The 23,157-nt window shown below is 34.4% G+C and overlaps 1 protein-coding gene and 1 non-coding gene across 4 annotated transcripts; both read left to right on the plus strand.

The window, feature by feature from the left end:
- The first annotated feature begins 1,714 nt into the window (after nucleotides 1-1,714).
- Nucleotides 1,715-22,461, plus strand: LOC107007333 (5'-3' exoribonuclease 3-like). 3 transcript variants are annotated; one of them, XM_015205914.2, is made up of 23 exons: nucleotides 1,715-2,051; nucleotides 7,277-7,379; nucleotides 7,830-7,906; nucleotides 7,983-8,174; nucleotides 8,323-8,442; nucleotides 8,553-8,615; nucleotides 10,272-10,421; nucleotides 10,532-10,696; nucleotides 12,896-12,973; nucleotides 13,095-13,181; nucleotides 13,765-14,154; nucleotides 14,484-14,579; nucleotides 15,696-15,791; nucleotides 16,991-17,061; nucleotides 18,670-18,798; nucleotides 18,918-18,994; nucleotides 19,135-19,175; nucleotides 19,253-19,327; nucleotides 19,410-19,567; nucleotides 20,471-20,587; nucleotides 20,678-20,753; nucleotides 21,176-21,255; nucleotides 21,340-22,461. In XM_015205914.2, exons 1-23 carry the CDS (start codon nucleotides 1,848-1,850, stop codon nucleotides 22,058-22,060), a joined length of 3,366 nt encoding a protein of 1,121 aa, XP_015061400.1. In that variant the 5' UTR covers nucleotides 1,715-1,847; the 3' UTR covers nucleotides 22,061-22,461. The 3 variants fall into 3 exon arrangements, with proteins under 3 accessions (XP_015061400.1, XP_015061401.1, XP_027769322.1); XM_015205915.2 differs by having other exon boundaries at nucleotides 1,716-2,051; nucleotides 20,483-20,587; XM_027913521.1 differs by lacking the exons at nucleotides 1,715-2,051; nucleotides 7,277-7,379 and having other exon boundaries at nucleotides 7,987-8,174.
- Nucleotides 22,462-22,884: 423 nt separating this feature from the next.
- On the plus strand, nucleotides 22,885-22,966 carry TRNAS-UGA. The gene has a single exon. It is a non-coding gene; the product is annotated as a tRNA-Ser (tRNA).
- Nucleotides 22,967-23,157: the final 191 nt, after the last annotated feature.

Raw genomic sequence — 23,157 nt, forward strand, 5'->3', positions numbered from 1 at the left:
TGAAAAGATCAATTTTGTAATATAATTATTTTTAATTTTTTTTCTAAAGAAAATTATATAAAAGTACTGTAAGTCATATAATAACTAAAGAATTATATATGTTACGAAAGAAGTAGTAAAACATCCAAGGATATAAGTTAAGAGTAAAGTGAGTTGAGAATTATAAGGCATTGATCTGGTTTAAATCCTATCGTTAGAGATATAAACATTATGTGATTTCTTCTTAGATGCCCTCGCCTTGGTATATGCGATTATCTAATAGTTAGTAAAAATTGACAAGTAGCCTGTGAAATTAATCAAGATATGCACAAATTAATTTGAACAACTACAGTGTCACGTAAAAAGAATTTGAGGAGTGATTTAGCTCTAAAAGATTGAATATATTTTACTAGCATAAATTGTTAAAGAAATTCTACAAATGTTGTGTTCTCAAATCTCAGTATTATTTGACACTCCAACAAGTATTGTGATCTTTCATCCTAAATCAAAAGGTCTTAGATTCGAGCGCTCTTCGATACAAAGTTACCTTTGTTAGAAAGCACTATATCCTCAATATAAAATTTCTCGATGCAAATTCGTATTTAATCGAGCTTCAATTTGAATACTGAACACTAAATAGAAAATTCAAAAAAATAAAATTATTTGACAGAAATCGTGTAGACAATGCTAGTTGAGGCCCAATTTTTGGTTGTCTAGTAGGAGTACCAAATAACGCAAGACATGATTTGGGCTTCTAGCCACTTTTGGAGGAATTTAATAAATAGCCACTTTTGACATTTTTATCAAATAATATTAGCATTATTGTAAAAGATACTAACATTTAGTTATTCTTTTTGACATGAAAGTTTTTTTGGGTAAAAAATATCTTCACTTAAAACATGAAACAACTACTCTTTTCGTTCGATATTGTTTGTCATGTTGCGCTTTTCGAAAGTCAATTTGATTAATTTTCAAAGTTAAATTAGATCACATTAATTCGATATTTTAAATAAAAAAAATAGATATTCTAAAATTATATGAAAAGTACTATAAATTGCAATTTTTTGCATAATATGATGAAAAAATATATCTTAAAATGTTAGTCAAAATTTTTTTAATTTGACTCTAAATATAAAAACCATGACAAAAAATACCGGACGGAGAGAGTACTACAAATTGTATTGGAATTCGAAGGTTTGGCAAATAAAACCCAAAAATTTATGGGGTTTAAACATTTGTTGGAGTTTCAAAAATCAAGAAATAATATATGAGATTCAAATCTTTAAAAATTCATAATCAATAAATGATTCATTAATTCAAACATTTGTTAATAACTTATTCAAAATTTATAAGTTACTAAAACTAAGAAACAATTGATGAAATTCAAGAATTTTACTAAAGTTAGTACAAGATAAAAGAACGAGTCGAAATTCAAAAATTTTAAAACTAAAAACGATTAACAGAGTTCAGTAATTCATTGAAATTAAGAGTGAAATAAATATCATTTTTAATTTCAATTTATTTATATGATTTTGACTTGACATCCTATTCTAAAAGTCAAAATTAAAAATAAAAATAAAAATAAAAAAGAAAAAAATTTAATAAAGTATCTTTCTTAGATTTTGTATTGTCCTTTTTTTTTATTATAAAAAAAATATATATATAACCAAAAGGGTATTATCGTCCTTTCACATTCCTTCTGTGCCCTAACCTCTTTTACTCTAAAAATTGGAGCCCGCCATTGTTAGTTCTTATAGCATATTCTCTCTTAAACCGTTTCTCTTACAGTAGCCATTCTTCGTTTAAAGCTCGTTAGCTAGGTTTTTTTTTTGTTTTTCAATTGAGAGTAGCTCAAAAGCTCAATTACAATGGGAGTTCCAGCATTTTACCGATGGTTAGCTGAGAAGTATTCAATGGTTATAGTTGATGTGATTGAAGAAGAACCACCTGTTATTGAAGGAATTAAATTTCCACTTGATACGAGTAAACCTAATCCAAACAATATCGAATATGATAACTTATATTTGGATATGAATGGTATTGTTCATCCATGTTTTCATCCCGAAGATCGAGTAAGCACTTAAATCCTATCCCTTTCAGTTTTAGTTAATTTTTGATGTTTTAAGTAAATTTTCATTCAAATTTTGACTCTGTTTATTTTACTTTTGAATTGGTGAGCTGTTCATTTGTGAATTGAGTATGAATTTGTGTATGCTGAAGTTTACTAATTTAAACAACATTGTATATTATAACTTGTGTTTGGATATGAATGGTATTATTGGATTTAGTACGCATGTCAATACTCTTTCTTTGAATTTTAGTTAATTTTAGTCTTGCATGATTGTTGGTTGCTGAGAGTTGTGTGTGTGTTTAAGTGAATTTTTGTCTGAATTTGACTGTGTGTCCATCTTTTATTTTTGAATTGATGGTGGTTTTTTATATGAATTTAGTATGAATTTGTGTGTGTTGGAATGTAGTAATCCAAGCAACAGTGAATATGATAACTTGTATTTGGATATGAATGGTATTATTTGATTGCATACGCATTCCAGTCCTTTACCTTTCAATTTTAGTTAATTCTAGTCCTCTATGATTGGTTGCTGAGTTATGTTAGTGTATTAAATGAATCTTCATTTTAATTTGACTGTGTGTTGTGTTGTATTTTTAAATTGGTGGTGGTTCATATATAAAATTCAGCATGAATATTTGTATGCTGAAATGTACTTTTTAAGCTTTCCATTTATGTTGCACACATTCCATTTCGTTTCTATACAACTTTCACAAGTTACAATCTACAAGAATTCAAGCTAGTTAAACTGCCTTGATAGATTTTTCTAGCTTTTCAACCTGTAATTTAGCATTTTTCTTTCAAATGTCAATGATTTGGCTCATAGTCAAATCAACATCTTAGATTACTTATTTAGTCTAATGCTTTGTTTTTTAAAAATTTTCTTGGGCAAAATGTTTTCTAATGATTATTGTGATGTCCCATTAATATAATCCTTTTTTTTTGCAGATTATATCGTAGTAAACAATTATTTTACTCTTTTTATTGTCGTTTTTTATTTTAATATGCTGAAAGTCATGAATTTGTCTTTGCACGATAGAAATTTTTTAGGCTGTATTTGAGGAAAAACTTTTGGTCAAGATAGTACACCATACATGTCTGAACATCTTGGAGAGGTTGGAATAGAATAGCTCATCAAGCTAGTCAATACTACTCTAAGAAGTGGTAAAATTCTCGAAGAATGGAGAAAGAGAAACTAATCCCAATTTATAGTAACAAAGGAGATATCCAAAGTTATGCAAACTAGCGTGTCATTCAACTCATGAGGCATACAATAAATCTGAGAAAAAGTGATAGAGTGTAGCTTTATGAATACAATAAGAGTGACAGAGAACTAATTTGGATTTATGTTCGATAGTTCTATAAAGGAGGAGATATTCTTACTAAGAAGATTGGTAGTAATTTACTGCATAAGGAAGAAAGATCTATATATGGTAAGTAATTGAAAGCATATGATATGAGTACTCATACAAGATCCTTTGGTGAGTGATGGGGAATGAGGAATTAATATCAAATAAATAAATGCCAAAAGTACAGATATAAAGGAGCTGTCACTTGCGTGGGAAAGGCAGTAGGAGATACAAATGAGTTCCCCATAACAATGGATCTAAACTAGGGATCAACATTGAGGTCTTATCGGATTAACTTAGTTATGGATGAGCTAATAAAACACAATACCTGATTCCCACGTTGTATATTATTTTTAAACTGAATTCTGTTAATTGGCGAAACAAGTGAAGATGTTAACTATGCACTTGAACCATGGAGAAACACTTTAAAGAGAAGGAGTTCTAGAATAAGTAGAAGTATGCATAAATACATTTATGCAAGTTTAGTCAGCATGTAAAGAGTGAAGTTGAGGTGAGACAAGATGAAATTGTGGTGCCAAAATGCTAACAATTTAGTTATCTAGGGTCATTGTTTCACAAGAATAAGATGATAGATGAAAAAGTTATTTATATAATTATATTGGACGACCCTTTGGGGTGATTCAGTGGTTTGAGCTTGAGACTTCCATGTTGGACGTCTCAAGGTTGAAAAATCTTGCTAGCAACAAGGGGTTTGCCTTCTTGGTCGAGTTTGTCACACCAGTCTTGCCTAGTGCAAGTTACCTCTCCTTTGTGGTTTGCGAGCTATTGCATAGGATAAGGGGTTTTTCCTTGTCATAAAAAAAGAATTATATCAGACGATTGAAGATTTGTTGTGGAGAAGTGCTATTTGATGTTACGTCATAGAAGAATGCCTACCAAAGTGAAATGTACATTCTACAAAACAATAAGTTTGACAAATATTATATGACAATGAATGTTGGGCCGCTAAAGTCCAACATATTCACCAAATAAGTATTGCAGAATTGTGGATATGCCAAAATGGATGTAGAGTCATACAAGATTAGGTAAGATCAAATATCCACATCTCTTGGGAGGAGAATTTAGCATGCATCAAGGATAAAATGATAGAAAGTCACTTAAAGATGACTTGGAAATTTTCTGGTTTGACCTACAAATGTATCGCTTGTAGGTGTTAAAGCTATTGTGAGTGAAGGTGTTGAAAAGGTTCAAGGTAGACCTAAGATCACATTAGAGGAAGTTGTCTTGAAAAGTCTACTATTTTTGGGATCAACACAAATTTACTCAAAAATAGAACTTGATCGAAGAAAAAGATACATACAGTTGATATTTACTTATTGGGAATAGGATTTAGTCTTGTCAGAGAACTTCTAATATTGTTACTGTTATTTATACATATTTAACTTATTTTTCACTTTTATTTTATTTCGTATGATGATGACATGACGCGAGCTTAAATGGAGAAGTAAAGATTTATTTAATAGAGCCAAACTTGTTTAGGACTAAGGCAAATATGTTGTTGCAAGTCATGATACTCTATTTTTCACTTTTATTTTATTTCGTTTGATGATGACATGACTCGAGCTTTAATGGAGAAGTAAAGATTTATTTAATAGAGCCAAACTTGTTTAGGACTAAGGCAAATATGTTGTTGCAAGTCATGATACTCTGGCAATATCGGAAGTGTGGCCTAGTGGTTAAAGAAATGATTAGTACTATGAGGTCTCAAGTTCAATTTCCTAGAGTGACAAAAAATATTAGATAATTTCTTCCTATCTGTCCAAGCCTTGGTGGACATAGTACCCCTTTGAATTAATCAAGGTGCAGCACAAGTTAAATCGGTTACCAGTCATAAAAGAAGTCATGAATCTCTGGCTTCCCTGTTCTATATTATTGCTGAATCCTGCTGGGCATTCAAGACTTCTGTGTCGTGGCAATTCATAGTTAAGTAGTTTCACTGCTGGTGCTATTGTAATGTTTAAGAAGAAGTCACAGGTGATGCATGCCTTTTTATATGCTTGTGGCTACTTTGATGCGTGATTTCATTTAATCACTGTTGACAACTCTCTAAAACATGAGCATTTTTATGGTCAAGTTGTAAGAAAAATCAGGCAGTGTTGATATTTATTCTTAGACAACATAAAAATGGTTTTTGAAATTAAATGACATTAAAATCTGGTTCTGCTGAGTACTGATTATATACTTTGTGATTATGAGATCTGATAACTCTTTTGGTGAATCTCTATGGGTTTGTTAAAAATTATGTGTAAGAGCCCCTTATTGTTGAGTCAGATACTTAGGGGTCATTTGGTTTGAATATGAGTTATGATGGGATAAGTTATTGTTGGTATAAGTTATATTGGGATTAGTTATGATGGGATAAGTTGTGCTGAGATTATTTCTTATTGAATGTTTGGTTTGTTGTATTCAAAATAATATACATTAATAAATTTTAAGAACAAGTTGTTTGTTTACAAAATTACCTTTCACTTTATTTAATTTTTTATATTTTCTTTGCAAGCTTTAGTTATTCATTTTTAAAAATAGAACTTTTATTTTATTTAGCTTAAATTTTTTGTTTATGTATTCCCATGATAAATACCATATGTAATTAAAAATAAAACTTCCCTCTTAAGTTTGTCAAAGAGAAGAAGATTTATGAGAAATCAAAATATAAATAAACATAAGAATTAGCCACAAATAAATTCATACATAAAATTATATTTATATAGCGTAATTTTTTAATAGAAAAATATGAATAATTATCATAAAATTAGTAGTAGTGAATACTATTATACATGTTATTAAAAATAATGTTAATACACATTAATGTGAAAAATGATGTATAGAAATGGTTTAAAGAGATATATTTGTCATTTACCTATTTTATTTCGGGATAAGTTATCCCGGGATTACTCTACCACCCAATGTGAGGGATAACTTATCCCGGTACTAATTCATAATCCTGCGGTAAGTTATCCCAAACTTTGCAACCAAACAAGTAAATAAATGATACTTAAAATTTACCCTGGGATTAACTCCCCTTATCCATCATACTCAACGACCCCTTAGAGTTAAACAAGATGTTAATCTTGGTGAGGTGAAGTTTGATTATAAATAAAAGAATCGATTTGGTGTTGCAAGAAGTGCGCTTATGTATTGATCAATATTCCGTAACGTGATCTTTAGGAAGAAAGCCTATAGAATTGGGATATTCAGTGCATCCTTCCATTTCTGTATCCTAAATGTTAAATGTCAATGCCGCTAAAACTTGATATTTTTGGAGTAAGACCCATAGAAAAAGAAAAAAGAGTTGATCTAACTAGAGGATGTCACAAACACAACCTTGTGGACCTCTTGCCTATAAAGGATAGTAAAATTTTGGATAAATAATGTTTTAAAAAGAAGATAAATGACATAGAAAATGATTTATGAATCATTTTAGTTTTGTAATGCATTAATGTCGCATGTGATAGCTTTTCTTTTGGTGAAAGTTTGTCCTCCTTTACTTATTTTTAGTTGTATAAAGTACTAAACTATCTGCTTATTTGGTTATGATTACTGTATTCCACTTCATTTCATAACCCATAGTTAGGTTCCTTTAGTGTCTGGCTATTATTTGCCTTTTGGCTTCCCCTGGATTGCATTATTTGAGCTGCAGGAATCTTTCCTGAATCCCTCTCTCTTTTCTGCTATAGTAAGAATGGGAAGTTAGGACAAATAGTTAGAACATGATGCTCTTTTGTTGATGACCTATGTTTGTGTTGAATACATGTTTGAAAAAGATTCTACGTTCATGGTATATATTTGTTACATATCTCGTTATATATACTATCTTTTCTATTCTCTATAACATTACTTCCGATGCTTTCTAACGCAGCCTTCTCCAACCACATTCGATGAGGTGTTCAATTGCATGTTTGACTACATAGACAGGCTTTTCGCAATGGTGCGTCCTCGAAAGCTGCTATATATGGCTATTGGTGGGTGACAATGTCAAATTGTCTTTCAATTATTGTATGTATTCTATATTTCAAAGAAAATGAGAGTATGGTCAGATGTATCTGGGGAAGGGGTGATTCGTTATTGCTTTGGAATTCAAAAGAAAACTTTGTATTCATCTTGTCAAATGAATGGTAAAAGTTGGACTCATATAGAGGGACTAAATCTGCATTTTACTTCCCTTCCGATACGTAATTATCAACTTCTAAAATCCTTAGAAATTCAAATTATACTTAATGTCTCCTTTACCCTCCTGTATTTTATTTTTAATTACGGGCCCCAGATTTTCTTTTTCTAATCTCTTGATTTCCCATTGAACAAGTTCCTGTACAAAAAAAATTATATTTAATAAGTTGATAGGTTTCTGAGCTAATTACTTCATAAAAAAAAAGGTTTCTGAGCTAATTACTGACTGTGGATGTATTTGCTAGATGGTGTTGCACCAAGGGCAAAAATGAACCAGCAAAGATCTAGACGTTTTAGAGCAGCAAAAGATGCAGCAGATGCGGTAAATGCCCTTTAAATTCTTTAATGGTGAGTAAGAATTTTTGTTCAAGTTCTATCTCATGGAATCCATTTTTTAGGCAGCCGAGGAGGAAAAGTTGCGTGAGGAATTTGAGAGGGAGGGTAGGAAGCTTCCTCCTAAACAGGCTTCCCAAATTTTTGATTCAAATGTAATCACTCCGGGAACCCAATTCATGGCTACTTTGTCGATTGCTCTTCAATACTATATTCATCTTAGACTAAACCATGATCCTGGATGGAAAAAGATTAAGGTACTGTTCCTGTAAAGTTCTTGCTCTTTCAAATTTAACATTATTTGGTTCTGTTTGGTAGTTTGGTTCAGTCGTTTTCTTTTCTATACCTCTTTATGATACTAAAGAATTTTATGTGCTTATTTATTATTCAACTATTGTTTTGAAGGTTATACTTTCTGATGCAAATGTCCCTGGTGAAGGTGAGCATAAAATTATGTCCTATATCCGCCTACAACGGAATCTTTCTGGATATGATCCAAATATGCGTCATTGTCTTTATGGTTTGGTAGGTCTTACCCTTTGAATTACTTGCAAATCTTTGGATGGGAATCTTCTTCCTGATTTTCATGGATGTTGTAACGGATAACTACAATTATACTCTTTGGTGCACCACAGGATGCAGATCTAATTATGCTGGGTTTGGCTACTCATGAAGTTCACTTCTCCATACTCAGAGAGGTTAATGTTCAACCTTATAATATGGAGGGATATTTCTCATTACTAAGGGATTATGTCTGTTCAAAATTTGCAAAATTATGAAGAAGTTGGACTTTTTTTGTTCGCAGAAGCCTTGGATTAAGCCAAATTAAGAAAATACTCACTATTTCACCTTCTTTGCAAGGGAGATAACATAGTAGCACTATATTAGTATATTTTCCTTAAATTCTATTATTGTTTAACTAACATAGTAGCACTATATTAGTATATTTTCCTTAAATTCTATTATTGTTTAACTATTGGCTATTAGATACTTATTAGTGTTAAATACTACTACTTATAGTTAAGCATTTAAGGAAGGAAGTGATGTTACAATTGGTATAACAACAACACACCTAGTGTAATCCACAAGTGAGGTTTGGGAGGATAGTGTACTCAGACCTTACCCCTACCTCATGAAGGTAGAGAAGTTGTTTCCAAAAGACCCCCGACTCAGGCAATGCATATCAAAGAACATACAAAAGAAAGGAAGACAAAACAAATACTAGAGGAAGCAATAGATAATATTCATGAAAAGGAACCATAACAACAACAAATAATATGATAACCAAAGCACAAGAAACAATAGATAGTGATAAAAATCGATAGGCAAGAACTATGTGAGTACTGCTGGTACTACTGCTATCAAAGGAGAAACAGGTCAGTGACACCAAACTACCACCGATCCTTTTTTGCAGGAAAGCAAGACAATGCTCAACTACCTATTAGCCTTATACTTTAATTCGCGACCTCCATATCCTCCTATTTAAGGTCATGTCCTCGGTAAGCGTGAAATGTGCTATATCTTGTCTAATCACCAATCCCAGTACTTTTCAGCCTACCTCTACCTCTCCTTGCACCCGTAATGCCTCACATCTCCTCACTGGGCCCTCTGCTCCTCTCCTCTACACATATATGACTATTCTGGTATTGCTTCTGTCATATTATCCACAACAGAAACCACTCCTACATTGTCCCAGGCATCTTCATTCATAATTTTATCACTCCTCGTAAGCCCACATGTCCGCATCAACGTACCCTGATGTAGTTAAAACTTATCTTTCTTTGCTATTTTGTAGTAGCAAATATTTTTTTTTAATTTTCTGACTCCACAGGTTATTACTTTGTTTCAACCAATATTGTTTTCCTTACAGATAATTTGCTGCAAATGTTGTATGTTTTTTAAATCTATAGTCATCGTTGGACATTGTTTTTATGAACTGATATTTATTTATGTATTTTATATTTTTTTGACAATAAAATTGGATAACAACAATGAATTTCATTATAAAACTAGATAAAATCCTAACCATTTAATTGCTCATGTAAAAAAAAAGTAATTTGGATAAGACCCTTTATATGGAATTAGCTTGAGCAAGGATAAAGATTAAAATATAATTAAATGAAAGGGATTTCAGACTTGTAATGAAATAGTTACTTGGGAGAAGTAGGACATACTTGTCCCAAAAGATGTCACTAGGACTTAAAAGGTGTATCAGACAATAATGATGATTTGGTACTTTAGCCTTAAATATTTTGTAGTGATGGTGCGTTTTTGCATTATTTTAAATATACTTTGTGAATATAATTCTTTGTTTAATTTGCCTCTTGATTCTTGTTGAATGCTTCTACCTTTAGGTCGTATTTACTGCAGGCCAGCGGGACAAATGTTTCCTTTGTGGTCAAATGGGTCATTTAGCTGCAAATTGTGATGGAAAGGCAAAGCGGAAAGCAGGGGTGTTTGATGAGAAAGGAGATGCTGAGGTAGTGGCAAAGAAACCCTTCCAGGTAACATTTGAGATTTTCTTTTTCAGTCTACCAGAAATATTTTGTCCCGATTGCTTGTGGTTTTCCCAATATAAGTTTTCAATTTTTTTTCTCAATTTGGTGCATTGCAGTTCCTCAACATCTGGACTCTACGGGAGTATCTGGAATATGATTTGAGAATTCCCAATCCTCCCTTTGTGATTGATTTGGAGCGTATTGTTGATGACTTCATATTTATGTGCTTCTTCGTTGGCAATGATTTTCTACCACATATGCCCACACTTGAGATTCGCGAGGTGTGTGTTCAATGAGAATCCATTTATGTATTTGTTATGATTGGTGTTTCTCCTAACTGAACTTCTCTACTAGTTATGTATTAAAATAAAACTGTTATATTACTTGGCATGGTTTGACGGGTTTCATGATATTTAAGGATCAATGTTTCTTTGACTTCAAGAAGTTTGTATCTTAAGCTGTTGCCTGCTATTTGTAGCTAATAATGAATTTTATACGTAAAAAACTAATTTGGGGGAAGGACAAGGACTGATCTTATATGAGGGAAGAAGTGCAAGTGCAGAACATTTTGTGGGAAAAATTAAGAGATTCTGCAATCCCTGGAGAATATAATGTCATAGTGCTCATATATCTAATGCCCTTGAAAGTGAAAATATGAAAACAGATGGAAGTTTGCTTTACGGCGAGATTAATTTTTTTTATTAATTATTAGAAGTTGTTTTAACTTTTTCAGTTTCATGAGAAACTAGCAGAGAGACTTCTTGTTTTAAATGGTGTTTCACTAGATTACATCTAGGAGATTAATATAGCTTCAGTTTCCTAGAGTTTTTTTGCTGTAATTATGGGATGAGTTCAACCTATGTTTACTGTTTGTGTTTTAGTCAATATATAGAAATATACGAAGTTACCATTTCAAAAATAAATAAATGGTGTTGCATGCATATGAGTGGGAAAAATAATGATGCTTTTGCAGTCTCCATCTAGTGAAGGTGTGTCTGATTGAGAGAGATTACCATGGAGTGGTATTAAATGGAACTTCCAATTTAGCTAATGGAAAAGGTACATTAGCCCAATGATAAGTAATTGTGGGCGCAATGTTTGGTTATGACAGGCGACCTAATGGCAAAGGTACATTAGCCCGATGATAAGGTATTGCGGGTGCAATGTTTGGTTATATCAAGCGACCTGACAATTTTACTTTCCTTCTTTCTAGTAGGAAACATATGAGTTCCATTGGATAATTGCTTTTGGAGATTTGCTTCTGAAGAAGGATTGTGCATGATCATAGAAAGCAAAATGTGTGGTTTGAGGAAGTAAGTAGGTGTTTCCAAGGTAATCTCCATGTTGCTTGGTGTTCACCTTACGAAAAAAAATTCCAAGACACTATCTTGAAGTTGGACAATGGAAGAAACCACAAATATTGGATGGGTTGGTGGATGGTCACACTGGAGGGTTATAGAGATATTTGATAGTCAGTTTTGTAATCTGGGATAAGCAATTGAACAAGATACTGTTTATACCAATTAGGATTATGTGTGGGATTTGAGATTTCAGAGAGAATGCAATGGTTTGGTGATGGAAAGATTCAATTTTTGTCAAGAATGTTCAATGGAGACTGGCGATTGTATGAAACAATCCTGATGTTCTTATATGAAATTAAAGTGTCCAGGAAGTTGCTTGGTGCCTTGGTCAAGTCACTCTACAGAGCATATGATAAAATGGGTGTTGCTTGCAGTACAATGTGGAAAATCGAATCACCTACAAGATTAATGTTTATCGCTGACATAGGAAGCTATCCTCGTTCGAGACCATTACAGATAAAAGGAATGAAAATATGTATATGATTGTGTTTTGTAAAGACCGGAATGAGCTGGTCAATCATCTGTTGTTACGCTGCAAGGTGGTTACTGAAATATAGAGGTGTTCCTTCTGTTGTATTGGATTAATTCAAAGATCCTTAAATCAATGTTTGGACTTTTTGATACACAGAGAGATTGTCTACTGGGCGGAACCATGGGAAACTTCTGGATTATTGCACCTTGATGCAGTATGTGGGTGTTTGGATGGAAATCAACATAATTATGTTTTTAAGGTTTGGTGAGGTAGCTCACGATATAAAGCAGCAATACATAGAACTTTTGTTTCTTCGTTTTCTTGGTGTTATGATAGATACATCAAGCCACATGGAGTTCTTGAGCTCCCTTTGTTTGTGATCCACTGTGAAGGGATATTGGATGCACTTAGTGACCCAGTCTTTTGACGAATTACAACATGCTTCAAAACAGTAGGATCATTGAGTTGTTTAGTCTTTTTGAAGATTGATCTCCGGATAATGTGTTTTTGGTATATGATTATTATGTTTATGAGTGGATTGACTTTTTTTCACTGCAAGAAGCTCCTAAATTGTTATCCAAGTTTGTTTGACTTATTTTTGTAGGATAATCTTTAATGATCAAGATCTTTGTCCTTTTCCTTATCAGGGTGCGATAAACTTGTTGATGGCTGTTTATAAGAAGGAGTTTAGGTCTTTGGGAGGGTATCTGACTGATGCTAGCAAGGTAGTTGGTTACTCCTTTGACAATGACTCAATCTGTGTATTTGCCTGTCATAGCCTTCTACCTATATATTCTTGTAATTTGTAGTTAACCTATTGATTTGCCTCTTTTACTTCTTTTTCAGCCAAACCTTGGCAGGGTAGAATCTTTTATTCAGGCGGTTGGATTATATGAAGATAAGATATTCCGAAAGAGATCTAAGATGCATAAGGTCTGCACTTGTCTGACAATTTACTGTGTTTTCACCTTCCTTCTGAAAAAAAAAAGAACAAAAAGAAAATTGTGGCTTTACTGATTCTTTTTGGTGTCAAGTGACTTGTTTTTCTGATAATAAAGATGAGTAGTATCTTAAATAAATATATAAGATTCCTATGAATGCCATGTCCATCACAAATGAAGAAGAAAACATGGAGGAAAAAAGAAGAATAGTGCTGGTGAATCTTATTGTCCTGTTTTTTGGGGTAAAAATCCAATTAGCAGTTTTAGTGGCAGCCGTAATTAACTTTTAGTTTATATCACTAAAATAGAGATGATAAAATCTGCTTACTTTTACTTATATTACTTGATTTTAATGCTATAAGTACACAACATCAATGTTCTAACATTTATTCTGCAGTTTAACTGGCAAGTACTTCATTTGTTCTTTCTTCTTTTTGATAAAGATCATTATTCATTCTTACTGTGCCTTTCTTTCATTGGGGGAAAATGACTTTCTTGAATCTAGCTCAACACCATCTAGTACTTGATTTCCTGCATAATGAATTTTCACTCTACTATTTTTGTGGTGTATTCAGAAACAATGTGAAAGAAATGAGCGTAACAAGGCTATGGCAATAAGACAGGCAAAAAGAGAGGCAAAAAGAAAAAACGATTTTGCACCTCAAGTTGCACCTGAATCGCTGGTTCCAGTTGCTCGATTCCATGGTTCTCGTCTTGCTTCAGGTCCTTCACCTTCTCCCTATCAGCAGGGAGGAGCTTCAAAATCTTGTAGACCTGATCAGCTTGGGCAGACCACCTCTAGTCTTTCCATCCTTGACATTAAGACCGAACAGTCTGATGCTTCTGATGATAAACAGACTGCCCGTACCCGAAAAAACAAAAGGAAAAGGGCTGCTGACCGTGCCAGAAAGATAGCACGTTTGAGTTCTGAGGCCACAATAGGAGCTGCAATTGTTGAAGCTGAAGTATGTTTTCTTGCATCAGTAGAGGTTTTTATATGTGTTCCGACTCCAGCCATCTTTTAGAGCTAAGTTGTATATCATGAAATTAAGTTGTCTAGTTTTGCTTATAGGAGTTGATAGTTTTATCTTCACTTTCTTAGTGACATACAACATGAATGGAAAAGCCATTGTTTAGCTTTGCATATCATTTAGTTGTATCTCATGAAATTATATTGTCTAGGTTTGCTTATAGAAGTTGATAGTTTTCTATTCACTTTGTTATAGACATACAACATGTATTGCTTATTTGTATCGTAAACAATTATCTTTTGCTTTTTTTCTATGGCATTCAGGTTTCTGAAAACAAGGAAGAATTGAAAACAAAACTAAACAAGTTGCTTCGAGACAAGAATGATACTTTCAATTTAGAGAATCCAGAAGAAGACAAGGTGCGAAAATACATTTTCTGCCTCTCCTTGGAAGTTGTGGGTGTGATTGTCTTGGGAAATAATGTGATGTTTAGTATTATTATAGATCAATATGATTGGTGCATTTGGATGTCAAGAGTAAAACTAGTGATTCAACTTGGGGACTAAGTTCAGGTCCCTATTATTGGTAGGGGATGAATATAATCGAAGTGTTTGGTGGAAAGAAGTTGTCCTGAATTGCGTAGTGATTAGTGACAGTAGGCTTTTGGGCAATGATAAATTTTGTTCGACTCAGCTGTTGAGAGAGTCAAAGGAATAGAAGACTTGAGCAAAAAATGTTAATCAATTTTTATTACTATTAATTTAGAATTTATAACTATGTTTTTTTTTTCTTTTTGTGAATTTTATCATTTTTATTTTAAAAGATAATCTATAATGTACATTTTTATTATGACCTCAACTCGTTTGGGACTGATGTCTGAGGCGTAGTTTTTAATGCTTACTTCTAATCCAGTTTCATCACCGTCAGTGGTTGACTTAACTTTATTAAACCATGAGCAGAAGATGGCCAGTTGGCTGGTTCAGTCTGATAAAAAAAAAATATTGGATCATGGATCCTCCTTGCCAAGTAGGCCCCCCTCCCCCAAACCAAAAAGAGGAAAAAGTGTCTCCGGAAATTGTTTCGGAAGTTGATCCGCCGATGGAAAAAGGGTTAAAAAACACTGTATTGGTAGTTTTAGATGGTGCATGCCAAATCCGCTTGAGTGGTCTACCTATTAGAATTTCCTGAAAGCAAAATGAATGAAATTTTTGGCTTATCGATTTTGGATGACATACTACCTTGAAATTCTCTGAGAAGGTGATGAATTCCTAGAGTGCGTGGCTGTTTGTGTCTACCTTGGCAATGCCTTGGATCGTTTTTGCGGATTGTCACCGTTTTCTTTTGGGTTTTAAGTTGTAGTAGCACCACTTCTAAAGAGCCCGGGGGTGGATGTTGCTTTTCCTCTTTGAGATCTTTCGCAGCTCAGGCTATTTTACTTTTTCACATTCGACACAATCAATTTATGCGTTCCTTTGATAGTAACTACTATATACATTTTTTTACTGCAACACTGTTATCTCATTTGTCTTTTGTAGGTCAAACTGGGAGTGCCCGGATGGAAAGAGAGGTATTATGATGAAAAATTTTCTGCAAAAACACCTGAAGAAATGGAAGCAGTACGAAAAGAAGTTGTAAGTTATCTCATCCTCGGTAATTTCTTACTGATTAATGTTTAATTTTGAGGTGGATGAAAATTTACAATTTTTCATCTATCCGTTAACTATTCTTGGTGATTCTGCATCAAGAAGTAGCTTCCCATGCAGACAATTCTTTTTTGGCTATTTTACTCTCTTCTATAGCATTATTTAGTTGGGAATGTTTTCTGATTGTGTTTTAGTAATGTTTTCTGGAAGTTCCTTTCTGGAGAACAACTTTTATTTTGATGAGTGCTTTTTCAAATTTGTGTTTAGAAAATAGTTTTTAGATGTTTTCTAAAGCAAGAAACGGATAAAATAAATTTCAGCTAATTAAAAAATCAGACTGACTTCTCCCTATATAATTAAGTCTGTCTCCATTAGACCATCACATAAGTGTTTTAACTAATGTGCGTTTGATTTATGCAGCATTTTATCCTAGCAATTAAGGAATTTTTTCTAAAAAGAAATTAATTTTAGATTTTACATTTTGAGAAAATGCGTAAGATGAGAGAAGTTACAGAATTTTTTCTAATGCAATAATAGGGGGAGAGAAATGGTGTAAAAAATAAATAAAGATAAATTAGAAGAAAAAAGGAGGGTCAGTTTTTTTAGATGAAATGTATTCTATTCATGTCAAACAAAGGATGCAAGGTAGTTACAGAAGAGTGAGCACAAGTGTGTTTGTTCTAGCTTTTGAGCATAGATTGGCTAGTTGAGAGACCATTAAAACATTTTCTATTCCTTTCAATCCAGATAGTCCAATAGATGGCAGCTTGTATCATCTTCCAAATTTTCTTGATGATGCCGTCAACTTTCCCGTGGCTCCAGCTTTCAAAAACTTCCCTGATAATGTGGGTCAAAGTGATACATTTATAACTGTGGTTTACTGAGGAAGTAAGATTGGCATATTAGTCTGATTAAAAAAAAGGGATTTATGGAAAATTAGTCCAAGGACAAAAATTTCAGAAGATACTCCAAATCATTTTTATGTTACCATTCTACAATTACAGAAATTTCCTCCATAGCATAGGAGATCTGAAATGACTACAAACTTCAGCCTTTTAGGCCACAAATGCAAACAACTGATCATTTGATGGATGTTTGGGCTTTTTATGCCATTAAGTGAGGCTTAGTATGTTTTATGAACCTTGTTGAAACTTTGAACCTTACAACAAATTTGGTCTTCTGTGTAGGTGCTAAAATATACAGAAGGGTTATGCTGGGTTATGCATTATTATTATGAAGGGGTTTGTTCCTGGCAGTGGTAAGTTCTCCCTTATAATACAGGAGGTTTTTTTGCTTATATTTCTTTCTTGCCATCTTTAATGTGTGGATACATTGCCCTTTGCATACACTATATCTTGCATGTGTACAATGTACGTAGAATCGAACCCCACATGGTTGATGCACTTCACTGTTAAGTTTTTTATCTGCATTTACATGATCACACACATTGATCCCGTTTATTTTTGCTTGAAATTTAATCTTTCGATGCATATTCTATTCTTGTGCTGCGTTTTTCTATGGAACAATGAGAGGATACTCGGAACACTTCCAAGTTGAGATGGGATTGCACCTGGAATCAACACTTAGCCCATTCCTATTTGCCTTGGTGATGGATGAATTGACGTGGTATATTCAAGATAGAGTGTTATGGTGCATGTTATTTGCACAGATGACATAGTACTGATTGATGAAACACACAATAACATTAATGCTATGTTGGAGGTGTGAAGACAAACTCTTGAGTCTAAAGGGTTCAGGTTGAGCAGGACCAAAACAAAATATTTGGAGTGTAAATTCAGTGATGCAATACATGAAGCATGGAAGTGAGGCTTGACACATAGTCTATCCCGAGAGAGATCGTTTCAAATATCTTGGGTCTTAAATCCGGAGAAGTGGTGATATCAGCGATACTGTCTCGTATTGATGTGGCGCGGATAAAGTGGAGGCTTGCCTCCGTAGTGTTGTGTGACAAAAATGTATCACCTAAACCTGAAGGTAAGTTTTACATAGTGGTGGTTAGACTGACTCTGTTGTATGGAGCGGAGTGTTGGCTAGTCAAGAAATCTCATGTTCAAAAGATGCAAGTTGTAGAAATGAGTATGCTGAGAGGAGTGATTACTGATAAGGTTAGGAATGAGGATATATGAGCCAACGTTGGAGTGACCTCCGTTGTGGACAAGATGAGGGAAGCGAGGTTGAGATGGTTTGGACATGTAAAGAGATGTAAAGAGTTGTGCAGATACCCTTGTGAGGAAGTGTGAGAGGTTGGATATAGTAGGTACAAGGAGAGGTAGAGGTAGACCGAAGAAGTATTGGAAGAGGTGATTAGATTGAACATGATGCTACTTCAGTTTACTTGTGGACGTGACCTTAAAAAAGAGGATGTGGAGGTTGAAATTAGGGTAGAAGGTTAGTAGGTAGTGAAGTATTGTCTTGCTTTTCGACGGGTTGTGCCTGTCGTAGTATTAGCCTTATTCTCGTACTGTCTTGCTTTTGATTTCTATTATCATTTATTGTTTATGGAGTTTCGGTTATTGCACTATTTCTTTTTGTTTTTGTTTCCTTTTTTTGATGAAGTTTGTTGTTGTTGTTTCCTTATTAGTTGTTATGTTTTCTTCATTTTATTTTCCCCTTACATAGCTACTTTGATGTGCTGTATTCGAACCAAGGGTCCTTTGAAAACAACCTCTCTACCTACACGAGGTAGGGGTAAGGTCTGTGTATACTCTACCCTCTCCAGACCCCACTTGTGGGATTTCACTGGGTATGTTGTATTTTTCTGTAGAACAGTCTTCTTCTGCTTCTGATTTTAGACACTTGTTATCTTGGCTCTTTGGCTTTCATTGCATGAGTTGTTCCTCTGCAGGTTTTATCCCTATCATTATGCACCATTTGCTTCTGATCTCAAGGATCTCGGGCAGATGAATATCACATTTGAACTAGGTTCTCCTTTCAAGCCATTCAATCAGTTGTTGGGGGTATTCCCTGCTGCTAGGTTTGTTTCTCTTCTTTAACAGTCTTTAAACAACTTGTCTCTACTCTCTCCTATCGTACATATTTTTATAAAAAGAAACTAATTGTCATGTTTGGGAATGCTGACTAATTTTTTTGCAGTGCTCATGCTCTGCCTGAGCAGTACAGGAAATTGATGACAGACCCAAAGTCACTCATTCTTGATTTTTATCCTACCGGTATGATCTCTTTTTTCTTTGATAATTGATGTGTCGTCAGTAATTATACTCCATGGTACACGATAATGTATTTCTTCTCTGTTGATAGTATTGTCCTCTTCCTAGTGCTTCTCAATTCAAGTTATATCATGCTTGTGCAGATTTTGAGGTGGATATGAATGGCAAGCGCTATTCTTGGCAGGTACTTCTTAAGCAATTTTAGTTTTTTTAAGAACTTAAATTTTTCGTATTTTGTATTGACTTCTTTCTTTATTCAAGGGTATTGCCAAATTGCCTTTCATTGAAGAAGCAAGGCTCCTAACAGAAGTTGCAAAAATTGAACATTCTTTGACGGTATGATGGCTTTTGGTTCTGATTCAGTAAGTTGTCTCTCTTAACAAGATTTTGATTTGCTAATGTAGTTATTTTCATACAGGAAGAAGAATCACGAAGAAACAGTGTGATGTTTGATATGCTTTTTGTGTCGTTATCCAATCCTTTGTCTCCATGCATTTTTGCTCTTGATGCACGCTGTAAGCAGCTTACAGTCGGAGAACGTCTTGAAGTCAAGGAGCGGTTGGACCCAATAGCTAGGTTTGTTTGCACCTATATCAATATCTGCTAATGAATATCTTATTATTTTTTATTTCCCTTTTGTTCGTGTATTTGTTTGTTTTTGTTTTAAAACTTGTATATTTGGGTGTTCAAGGACATTTAGCCAAAATGATACAACTGTTGAAGTTGGGGAGCATATCACATGATTAGCTCACTATTAATTAGTGTTTTTGGTTGTTTGTCTGGATAAAACGGTCATTTCAGTTTTTTGTTCAGCTCCACTGACACTGATCTTGGTTCATCCTTTTTTCTGGTTCCCCATCGTTGGTATTCTTAAATTCAAATGTTCCTTGCTGGTGTGTTTTTAAAATCGGTGAAACAAGAATGTTGAGTTCTGTTGCTAGAGTCTGTGCTCTTATATGGTTGTTGGAGGAAAATACATAAATTGCAATAGTGGTATCTTCAATCTTCCCAGAACTCCATTTTGCAAAACTTGTGTTGTTGAGTACTTTTTAAAAGTTATTCCCGACTGTCTTTGTGGTCCGATTCTTTACTCGTGAGTCATGACTCAGCCAAGGCCTCTTACTAGGGGTGTCTGGGTTGACCTTTATAAGCTAAAAGCTAAAAACCACAAGTTTGGACCCCATAGGAAGTGCTTAAAATCACTTTTTGTGTTCCCCAAACACTTCTGAAACTATAAAAGAGCTTAAAAGCCAAAACCCATTTAAAATAAGACAATCCAAACACCTACTAATTCCTTTTTAGTACTTGTGTACTAATTCTCTGAGTGGGTCATGTTTCTTCATCATGCATGAAATCAGTTGGTTGGTCTAAATCTTCTTCCCCTTCACATTGTTCTGTATCTTCTTCTTTGTCTGTGATTAAAACGTGCTGTAACCGCAATATTTGAAGTCCTAGCTGGATTCTTCTGATTCTCTCTAGGTTTACATGCAGTGGTGGGATGAATGGCTACCTATCCCTTTGCAGCGGAGATCCTTGTCCTTCGATTTTTAAATCACCCATTGAAGGGATGGAAAATATTACACAAAATCAAGTCATGTAAGAACCAAACATTCAATATCTTTATCAATTGCCATCACTGACCTGTGTATGTTTTGCTGATCAGCCTTTCCTGTTCTTGCATTTCAGATGTGCAATATACAGACTTCCAGATACTCATAAACATATCCCTCGGCCAATGGAAGGGGTTATTTTCCCCAAAAAGGTACTTAATCCAACCGATCATATACCATGAATCTATTTGGTTCTGGTGTCTTAATTTTTTATGGAAGCAACAGATCTACCTTTCCACTTCCAGGGGGGAATGCCTCATTTTTTAGTAGAATGCTATTCTTAATTTCCTCTGTTAGAGTATGTGAAAATAAGATTTCCCTCGAAGCCGTGATTTTTGCTTATTGACAAATTATAACCTATTTGATTGTAGCCTTTTCATGACCTGCATAAAATGAAAAACTAGTTGTGGTTATGTGGCCATGCTTGGCCAGCTTGGACAAGAGACAACTTATCATATTCATGTTTTATTCATGTGTCATTACACTAAACTTTTGCGCCTTTTTAAACTTTTCAGTATCTTCATTTTGCACGCATTTATCCCTCTCTAACCAATGCTATACTGGTTCAATGCAGATGGTCACATTAGGTGATATGAAACCTGATCCTGTTCTATGGCATGAGCAATCTAACAAGAAACCTTGGGAAGATGGACGGTATACACCATGCTAATTAATATGACGTAGTTAATGTCAATCATAGTTATGTAGGTTATACATAACTTTTATGCACCGTTGCAGGAACCGCCACCGTGATGCAATGTCTGATAGGGACCACCACCGTGATGCAATGTCTGATAGGAACATCCAACGTGGTGCAATGTCTGGTTTTCAGCTTGGAGAAGCTGCACGCAGATTGGTGGTGAATAGTTTGCAGAAGAAAGAGGATAGGGGTGGAAATGGTGATCACAGGCGTCCACGTAATGGCCAAGGACGTGGTAATTATATGCACGCCCGACCAGCGTCCTGTCGTGCTGCATATGGTCCTCCCATTCCTTCCTTTGAAACCCCGAGTAACAATGCTCATGAAAACATACAGCCTAGTTTCGTCCATTCTGCTCAAGATGCTGGACGTCACCCCAGATCATCAGGTTCAAATGACCATAGTAGTAAGTCTCGCCCATATCATGAGACCCACAGTAGAGATTATCGTGGTCATGGACATCATACATATAAAATGCAGCAAAATGGTGCACACAGTCATTCCTCATACGTCAGTCATCCTCAGCACGTGGGCCAAATACCAGTTCCACCAACTACCATTTTCCACCAGCAGAGTGGAAATGACGTTTCCATGAGCTATGAACCTCGCGGGGCTGAAAGCAATAACCAACAGGGTGGTGGAAGGGCCTCTCGGAACCAAAATGGTACAGGATATCATCAACCACATCCTTCAGGAAATCAGTTCTCAGCTTTTAGGAGGGGAGGAAATAGAAGGCCACCTTCAGGGCATCGTCGGTAGAGAGTCCTTTTAGCCCGGACTATTTAAGGCCTAGCTTAGTTGCTGGTACGCGAAATCCTGCGAACAACTTCCTTACTTTTGGTAAGCAAGGAAGAAGAACAAATAGCTGTGTTTCTGTCGATGATAATTATCTGCAGGCTGCTTTCTGGTGCTTATCATAATGGTTATTGTAGTGCTTTAGCTATGTATTTTTCCATCTTCTTTATTCTTAACACACAATGTCTGTGAGTTTCATTTATTAGAGCTAGCACAATAACTTATTTGAAAGGTCAAAGCTTGGATGTATGAAGATGAATTTTTGCATCTAGTAGACTGGTTTATCTGTATTCTGAGTGCTTTATTTGCTAAACATTTTGGTGTATTGTATTAATTGAAGAAAGGAGATCATAGCTTATCCTTGAGTCGAGGGTTTTTCGGAAACAGTCTAAGAGTCAAGAACTCATAATTCAAACCCTACTTTCTTACTATTTTTGTGGAAAGGTAGGTGGATGTATGAGTAAGATTTCTTATGAGATCTTATAATTACTAATGTTGCCTCATGAACTTAGGAGAAGCCTTTTCTTTTTTTTTCTCTTTTAGAAAAAGACGGTTACTTTTCTTTTTCATATTTTTTAGTTTCAATTTTTCACGTGACAGGTTTAAAAAACACAACATTCAAGGATTCGTTTGGGTACATTTCGCATATCCTTAGTTTAAGTTCACAATATTCGGAAGCACTTTTTATTTTCTTAAACTTTATGTTAAGTTAAATTAGAGAAAAAAAAATTTAAAGGGAGATAATATTATAATTCAAATAATTAACTGGACAGCCAAGCAACATCAAAGTCGATATGTCCGAGTGGTTAAGGAGACAGACTTGAAATCTGTTGGGCTTCGCCCGCGCAGGTTCGAACCCTGCTGTCGACGTTCTTTTTTTTCTCTTCTCCGTATAAAAATACCCGTTAATTTTTTTATTACTGTATTTTCTTTTCATAGTTGTGAGGAGTACTAGGTACGTACATAGATTATCGTTGTATTTATCATTTCATAGTCCTTTTTTAGACAATATCGATTTGTGGTATCCAAAGTTCGAGAATATTTATAATTTGAATTTGAAA

The sequence above is a fragment of the Solanum pennellii genome, chromosome 12 (genome assembly GCF_001406875.1).
Source record: "Solanum pennellii chromosome 12, SPENNV200".
Classification (NCBI taxonomy): Eukaryota; Viridiplantae; Streptophyta; class Magnoliopsida; order Solanales; family Solanaceae; genus Solanum; species Solanum pennellii.